The sequence below is a fragment of the Alligator sinensis genome, unplaced genomic scaffold, assembly GCF_000455745.1.
Source record: "Alligator sinensis unplaced genomic scaffold, ASM45574v1 scaffold1298_1, whole genome shotgun sequence".
Taxonomy (NCBI): domain Eukaryota; kingdom Metazoa; phylum Chordata; order Crocodylia; family Alligatoridae; genus Alligator; species Alligator sinensis.
The window spans coordinates 2031551-2040621 of NW_005842192.1; the positions used below are offsets into that span (position 1 = coordinate 2031551).

The following is a 9071-nucleotide window of genomic DNA, read 5'->3' on the forward strand; positions in this document are numbered from 1 at the left end:
TCCCTACATAAGATGGTGTATTTTTTGTACTCTTGGAGGCATACAAAAAAACCCAAAATCTAATTAGACCCATCAAAACCATATGCCCAAGTGATTGCTATCAAGAAGCAACTGATGCAGCAGCACTGCCTATGAGTCCATGAAGCTGAAGGAAGCCCTGGGAATGAAGCCGGTATCAACCACAACTCCTTGCAGTGTTAAAGAAGAAAATCAAATACCTCATCCTGCATTCAGATTGGGATAACACCTCAGTTCATCTGAATTTATCCCACAGTAGGATCCTCTTTTGGTTCCAGGAACAAAGGTCTGATCAGGAGGGAAATCTGAGGGGAGTGGCAGCTCTTTCTCATCTCTGAGTCAATCTGAGTTTGGTTCCCAGCTGTGTAAGAAACTCCCTGCATGATCCTGAGCCAATACATTCATCTTTTCTATATCTCAGATTTGTATCTGCAAAATGGGAGGGGATTGTTCTTCCAGCCTCCTGACCTCTATCTTAATTGTTTAGAGTATAAACTCTCTGGGACAGGGACGTTCATGACTTGCGTCTTTGTACAGCACCCGACACAGTGAAGTCTGATCTCACTTGCACCTTCTAGGTGCTATTGTCATTCAAACTCATAGTGATGATTTGGGAATGAGCCCCCAGAGCACAGCCACGGCCGTTTTGGGATGCTGGCACACCTCAGTGGCAGCATAGCACTCAGTACAGAATAGCAGGCTTTGGCTGGGTCCCTGTGAACAAGGCTGGCAAGAGTGGCCTTGCGCTTAGAAACAGTTAACTCTCACCCATGCATAGTGGATTCTCCATCTCTACATTTTTCAAAGCAAGACAGGGTGCCGTTTGTCATATGGGAATTTGGGGGCTTTGCTACAAGGCTTAACTGCGCAGAAAGCAATGGGCTAGGTTACGCTAGGGTCCTCCCTAGTGATCCTTCTGCTTTTAAAACCCATGAATCAGCTTGATCAGGTGGTTATTCTGCTTGGTTGGGTAGAAAGGTATGTTGCATGCATATGGGTGCTGTGGGAGGTGAAAAGCCTGAGCACTGGGCAGTCATTGCTTTTCTTCCTTCCTCAATAGCACAGCAGTCGACAGTTCCTTGAACTTATTCTCTGGCCTCTTCCAAAACCCAGTGGAGTCAAAGGGACTCTTTCTTCTGACTTTGCTTATTATTATTGTTTGTATTTCAATAGTACCCAAGGGGAGCAGTATAGACCTAGACTCCCTTCTTTTATGGACCGTGGTCAGCTGCCTATTGCATGCCCCCCTCCAGCCTTCATCCACAGAGGGGGACAGCCTGTTCAAGCTTTCAAAGCCTGGCTCCAGTTATGACTCTTGCTTTGAATGCAGGAGGTTCCTGGGTCAGGCTTCAATCAAGGTCATCACGTCTGTCAGGAAACCGGCATCTCCCCAAGGAGCTTGCAGCTTAAGCAGCCAAGTGCCAACGCCAAAGCAGGGAGTCGGGCCCTGTTTTATTGACTTGGAGGGGACTTGTGCTCTGGCCCCAAGTATTTAGTATCATGAAGAAAGTGCCTCTCTGATCTGTTGGTTTCCTTGGAGACTCTTCTTGTGCTATATAACACTTGGTCATAGAGCCAAAAAAGTCAGAGGTCTCAGCAGGATGGTCCACTGTGCTAGCTTGTATCTATCTAGCCATGTAGCTCGGATGACATCAGGCTGCCTTTCACCAGATGACCTGGGTCATCATGAGTAGTCTTCAAAGTGACTCAAGCCTATGGCACCCTAGAGAGATGTCGAATTGCTGTGCCCTCACACCCCGGCTTATTCTTGGGTCAATCCCCATTGCAAGGTCCCAGAAGTGGACCCCTGGCCTTCCCCCTCACTCTGGACATTGGCTTAGAGGGTTAGACCTCAGACCAGCATGATGCCAAGCTGCCTATACACAGTCTCTTTCATAGAGCTTCATTTAAAACCCCTTCTCTAGAGCGGCTGTCCCAGCTGGGAGGCAAACTGGGCTAACCCAGCTCTGACCTGATGATGACACAGTGTGCAAACACTCCCAGGATGGGCTAACCTCCATTTAACCTTGGAATATACCAGCTAACTTCCTTTGTAAACATCAAAGCTTTAACCTAAGTCCCACGCTGTGCAGTGCTCGGCAGTTTCCGCTCTGTTCGAGTTGTTTAGAGAACTGACTCAAAACCTACCATGTTGGCTTTTCCAAATGTTTAGCAAGGAAAGGACCTGGTTATATTTGAGCCCCTGGACCCAGTAGATACCTCATCTGTATGGATAACTCGGTTCTTTGCAGCCCTCCAGCATGGTCCCTCCGATCATGGGGTGGCTGAGGGTTCATTTGCAGCGATATAACAGACCTTAGCTTGTATATTCATATAAGTTGCACAGAGTAGACAGACACCTAACTCTCTCTTACCACTGGGGCTAGGGAGATGTTGCATCAGTCCCTGGACAAGTTGTACCTGTGTTTGTCCTGGAACAGAAACGTCCCAGGATTCATACAGACACCCAACTCTCTCTTACCACTGGGGCTAGGGACAGATGTTGCATCAGTCCCTGGACAAGTTGTACCTGTGTTTGTCCTGGAACAGAAACGTCCCAGGATTCATGTGTGCACACATTACCCTTCGCATCAGAGGCTGAACTGCATTGCTACTTTTCTGCCATTGATTTAATAATCCAATCCCAGACTAACCATGTGGATACACTTTGCTAAGACCCAGGATAAACTGTTAGTACTTCTTATCCCATGAATCTTCTTAAGATTTATCCCTGGACAACTAACATGGACTTCTGAATGACGGCATTTTGTCTCAGCATAAAGTGGTTTATCCCAGGACAAAGCCAATGTCTGTAGTTGAGGGAACCAATAGTAGTCTGCTGGCATTGAGCAAAATGCTATTCCATCGTGAATGCCCATGAGCTGCGAACTTTTGACCCATATATCAGGGTATAGCTACTTCTGACCCTCAGAGGAAGCACTTTATCTGGGAATACAGTTACTTACCCTAGTATAGGCCTAGCTGTTGTGTGCCTGCTCCACGTTTATACTAGTGTAATGCAGAACACATTGGTGTAAATATGTTTTTGCATCCTAGACCTTTGCTACAAGAGATTAAAAGGAATTCCCTTTTGTGGGAATCCCACCTTAGCTTGTCACTCCCCACTTCCCAAATATTGAAGCTTTATTCTTTCTATTCCAGTAGTGCTGACTGTGTCACAGACACTTCCTAAGCCCATGTGAAGACACAAACACTTCCATAAAGACCTCACAAGAGGAGTCCCTTTGTCCCATAGTCTGATATGCATGGCCCAACTCATGTATGGTTTTCATGCACCGGGCAGCATGATTATGACTGTTGAATCAAACCCCATGAAGAAAGGTGTGAAAAAGGTAAAAAATAATGATCATAAACATAAAAACAGTCCCTTGCTCCTTGAAGGGCCCAACTGATTACAAAAAGACTATGAAGACTAAAGGACTACTCGCCACAGATGTTTGCATGTTTTACCTTTTTTCTGACCTCCGCAATGGCTCAAGGTCCGAGCCCTGCAACAAACATTGGTGGATGGTCTAGAACAGTTAGGGCCGATGTTTGGGCAGGTGTGTCATAAATTAGCCCTGTGTCTTCCTTGAGTGTCGTAAATTAGCCTCAGGTATCCAGGTTGTAGTTGTATTGGTCCAGAGGCAAAAGGAATCAGGACTCGTGGCAGAGGTGATATCTTTTTTAGACCAACTAGATTTTTGCAGGAAAAAAATCTTTAATTGCAAGCTTTCGAGCACAAAATTCCATCTTTTTATTCCTCTGCAAAATATGAAATGCCATCACCGGAAGGAAATATGGCTACATCCTGCTTACCACCAAACAACTTCAAGGTAAACAGACTATTCCAACTTTTCTCTGAGCCCAATCTGCATATAAAATGCACTGCTCCGAACAGGAGATTAGACCACACCTTCAACTCTCCTATGAAATATGAACTTTCATTTCTACCCAGGAGAACTTGTACAATCTCTGCTCCTATGCCTGAAGACGGGTGTTTGTGCCCAAAAGTTTGCAATAATAATAATTTTGTTGTTGTTGTTGTAAAAATCTAATTGGTCTAAGAAAAGATATCACCTCTACCACGAGTCCTGATAAATTAGCCTTGGAGCCCTTCTTCTGCCTGATCCTTTGCTCTGCTTTCTACTCCTTGCCCTGTGCCCCCTGCCTGATCTGCTGCTCAGTTTTCTGCTCCCTGCCCTAGCTGCTGCTGTACTCCCTGTCCCTTCTCAAACTCCCATGTGCCACAAAGAGAGGCAGCTCTTGCCACTTGTGGTATGCAGGACATAGAGTTGGCTGCCCTATGTCAAGGCTAACATTTAAAAAGGCATCGTTGGTAATCAGCTAATTCAAGTTAAATCAGTAATGTATATTCATTCAACTGAAAGGTAAGGGTTTTTTACTTTTTTCTCTATCCTATGACTATGGCCCTAATATACAGTAAAATCCTTCTGGACAGTTGGTGGAAGATTAAAAAAAAAGAAATCATACTCTATGTTACAAAGGGTTTGCTTTAAATCTACAGTCCCACAAAGTCTATCCTTTCAAAAAACATTTAAGTCCTTTATTAAGGGATGTATGTAGTTTGTTATCTTTCAAGGAAGGGGGTAGAAATCAGGAGATACATTTCACTCAGGTTAAAAAATGAAGGTGATGAAGCATCTCGGTGTGGTTGGACAGCTGGGCAGCAGGTTTTCCAACCTCTCAGCTTTTAGTTTGCTCCCAAAAGGGAAACGGGCAGGATTTAAGAAGGAAAGATGGAAGCTTCTTGATGTATCAGTAAATATTGAGTTATCCAGACAGCAGTGAGGAAGGCAGCAAGTACATAAGGTCGTTGTCCTTATTCCTGAAGGTCCGTGCGCTCTTATTTCTTCTCATTTGATGACTGAACAGTGCAAGGAGGGCAAGATGAGTGGATGATAGTACCTGTCATACGCTGGCATTTGCAGAGCCCCATGTTCCTGGCGTCTGATGGTGACATGTCTTCATTTGGAAATCCTGAGGTCTCCTTACCCTCTTTCCCACCCTGGGGTTTAGAGTTCCTGGGGCGTCTGTGTAGATAACTGTAGATAGGACAGTAGCAAAGCTGACTTGCCATCTGCCCTATGGTCTCACTTGCCTGGTGTTTCTCCTTAGCTTCTTTATGGCCTTCCTCTTTAGGCTGTCTCAGACAGTGCTGCCCTAAGCCAAAAAGCTGCTGGATGTCCTGGCATATGCCCTCTTTCATTGGTTTTCTTTGTTCAACTTGTGCAACTCGGGCTTTAGCAGGCACTACGTCTGCTTGCAGAGGTGAGTTGGAATAGCGGGGTAAAATCCTGAAGGCTCTGTGCAGGGTGTAAAACATGGACTGCTGATCACGGCCCTCATCATCTGGAGCATCCACCTGACTCTTCGGCATACTCTCCCGAATGTCGTAACTCGGCTGATAACTGGTAGCCGGACCCTTCTTGGGACATTTGCGACGGTCTGCAGCATAGATGCTGCCATAGACGGGCATGCCGCCGGGGCCGGTGACATTGGCCGCTTCCAGGCCTTTATCTCCTAGAACCACATCGAACTCCACTGTCTCCCCATCGCCAAGGCTGCGATGGTACTTTCGGGGATTATTCTTCTTGATAGATGTCTGGTGTACAAACAAGTCATTCTTATCGTCATTCCTTGTAATGAAGCCGTAGCCCATTCTGACATTGAACCATTTGACTGTTCCCGTCACCTTCCTTTCAAGCACCATTTTCTCTTCCATGGGAAGCATTGATTTTGGCTGGTATTTATTCTCAATGGCAGTAGCCTGCTGTTTTGGCTGTAGCATAGGGTTGTGGTCCAAGACCATGACTTCGCTATAGAGGTGCTGCTTCAAGTCAACCCTCAACACCCCTTTGTCCCAGAGAGCAAGGAACGGAGGAGCGAAGAGAGACCTGCTACTTCTAGGATGTTTGTTGGCAGCTCAGTTCTATTGCTAGGAACAGAGCCCAACCACCGGCAGGGTCATAATAGTGACCAAAGCTCTAGATGACATCCTTGACCAATCAAAATGCAGTTAAGTCATATGCCAGAGCCATATACTGATTGGCTCACCTGCCCATGATGTCACAAAAGTAAAACTCCATTGAATTTCTACAGAATTCTACTGATGAAAGAAGATGAAGACTATATATATATATATATATGTATATGTATATGTATATGTATCTGTGTGTGTATATATATATGTGTGTGTGTGTGTGTGTGTAATATATATATATATTTATTTATTTATTTATTTATACCAACATCTTGCGGTCAGACCGAAGCAATTTTTTTAGGAAGGCAACAGAGAAGAAGAAAGGTCCAGAGGACATCGGGGCTTAAATCTTTACTTTGTCATGGGCTTCCAGACCATTATTACAGCTGGTTTTGGGATCCTCTAAGGTATTTAGGCAGGTAAGTCCAAATGAATTCAACAGTGTCGGTAGCTCAGATGCAAGTGATGGCTTGGCTTTAGTCCTCTGTTCCCATTTATAAAAGGGAAATAGCTCCCTCCTTCTTGCAAACAAGGACATATACATTAAATCACCATGAGGTGCCTTTCCTCTGGTAACTGAGGTTGCCTTAGGACCTTATATTGGGTACAATTTCTACTGCGGCAAGAGGGTGAGAGCCTGCTCTTCAGTTATGTTGGTGTGAATCAGGGGGTCCTGGGTCAACTTCGTGGATCTCTGCTGGCATGAGGTCCCAAGCAGGCTCCGTTGCACTGGGGATGGCAGTGATGGCAGCACCTCAAAAGCTTTGAAAACTTGGTGCAAAGTGGCAACCCATCGTGGTAATGCCGAGAGGTCTAAATTCAGATCATGCCCGCTTTGTGCTAGAGGCTGTCCATCCATTATATGCCAGGCAGGGACAGCTGTGGCCTCAGGCAGCTCACAAGCAAAACAGACCCGGTGAAGGAGGGGGTATCCTCTCTTTTGCAGATGGGGAGCTGGGGAGAGTACATGACATGCCTGAGGTTACACAGGGAGCTTGTGACAGAGCCAGAGAAGGAAACTAGCTCTCCTGAGTCTCCAGCCAGGACCCAGACCACAAAATTGTCTTTCCTGTCATCTCACAGACGCCGGTCGCACGCTGCATAACTCCCCGGCCTTCCCTGGCACCCCTCTAGATTTACACTGGCATAACCGAGCTCTGACTTCTCCTGTCTGCCGGGGTTTTGTTTGACTCTGCTGCCCTGCGGTAAGTCAGCGCTTCCCCTGGTTGAGCTCTGCAGTGATGTGATGTGTCTGTTTTTAGGGAGTTCCCTGTTTCCTCCTCTGCCATTGTGTGAGTTTGCCGTGTGATTTTTCCACTTTCTTGAAGTCCCTTAACCCCTATCAATCACCCTGTCAGCAGGGTGGGATTTGTTTTGTCCCTGGGATTGCTGGAGGAGAGCCTCATCTCATGAAGCTCAATCCTTTCCTTTGCTCCACCTGTCTGCTAACCCTTTGCTCCCCCCATAAATAATCTGGGGTCAGATGCTGCTGCTTTTGCTGGGATTGAGCAATCTCTCCTTTCCCAAATGGCTTGCTACTAGAGTCAGGGAGACTAACAGGCTATTAGTAACAGTAACAGCCCATTCATTTTGAGGGTGGCACAATTGGCTCGGGATGGCTTGATTTATCAGTGTCCTTGGGCACACATAAATCCTCCCATAGTTTGAAGTCACTGGGCCAGATTTTCCTCTCGTTTGCAGGAGTGCAAGTCCAGAAGGTCAGGGCTGACTGTCTCCTGACTTGCAAGGGGATCATGGAGACAGGAGTCAACTGCAGCAGTAGGGAAGGGGTCTCAGGTGCCAATTTAGGAGAGGTGCCCGAATTGCACCCCCACCTCCATGGAGTCCATGCCCTGGCAGCAAAAAGCAGCTCTACAGCATTGCTCTTGCAGATGTAGCCACATTCACGGACACCGTGCTGCTGCTAGAAGAGCAACAGCCGGGGCATGTAGACCATGTGGCCGTGACTGCAAGGGCAGCAGCACCCAGGGACTAAACAGTCCCTGGTATGGGTAGGACTCCTGTGTACCCCCCTTAACACACACACACACACACACACACACACACACACACACACACACACACACATACTTTGAACCCCGACCCCTCCTCCCTTCAATGGCACCTCTCCTCCACTCCCTGCCCTGCTATCCTACGGGGTTTGCCCAGGGCAAAACCCCTGCATGTTACATCTCTGCCCAATAATCAGCTCTGCTTGCAGTAGTTAAGTGTTTGCAATACGAAGCCTAAAGACTCTGAACTCTTCAGGGAAGAATAATATTTTATTGGCATGAAGTGTACTGCAGCTGGATAGCAATGTAGAGATGAAGGCAAGGCTGGCCTGTAAAGCACTGGGCTGTGATTGTGGAATTTGGTGTACTCAGTTGGGCTGTCTAGCAACCCACTCCACTTTCTATACTTTTACCTATGATGCTAGGACTCCGGCGGTGTGCATGCATCATCAGGAGGTTTGCAGGAAATATAGACCCATCTGTCCATGATTAAATCCAGCTTGCAGGGTTAAGAGGAGCGGTGGAGACGGGGTGCATGGGCTGCAATCTGGGATGCACATTCGTGCCTGTGGATTCTGCCAATCCATTAGGCCGCTCACCTGTTTCAAGCCTGCGCTGCTGCCCGCCTTGCTGATTTCTCGGGGTAAGGACACCCGTGACACAAACCTGGTTCGGATCTGAAACGGACACTGATGCACAAACCTTTTAAACCAGTTTGATCTGCCTGGCATGGTTCAAAAGCATATTGGGCAAACCAGGCACCCTTTTGAAATGGCTCAGTGTGAACCAGGTATATATTCTGTGTGAACAGCACTGACATGAGGCTGGTTGGTCCTCCAGGCATCCCACATTGCATTGCTTCTTACCTCCCACCACTGCTATAACCAGGGATCTTGGTTTTCTCTGATTTAAAAAAAAAAATCCCCAATTTTTGGATTAAAAATGTAACCCCAAATCCACATTTTTCCATGAGTAAAATGAAACACTACTAATATATAGAGAGAGCTATATAGTAGTGTTTCATTTTACTCATGGAA

At 46.5% G+C, this 9071-nt stretch overlaps 1 protein-coding gene across 1 annotated transcript in view; it reads right to left on the reverse strand.

The window, feature by feature from the left end:
* LOC102379040 (B box-binding protein-like) overlaps positions 1 to 5851 on the reverse strand; it is a 17072-nt gene extending 11221 nt beyond the window's left edge. Inside the window, exon 1 of the mRNA XM_006026431.2 lies at positions 5137 to 5851. Within this exon, the coding sequence (XP_006026493.2) occupies positions 5137 to 5851 (715 nt within the window). The remainder of the gene's footprint in view (positions 1 to 5136) is intronic.
* Between the last annotated feature and the right edge of the window lie 3220 nt (positions 5852 to 9071).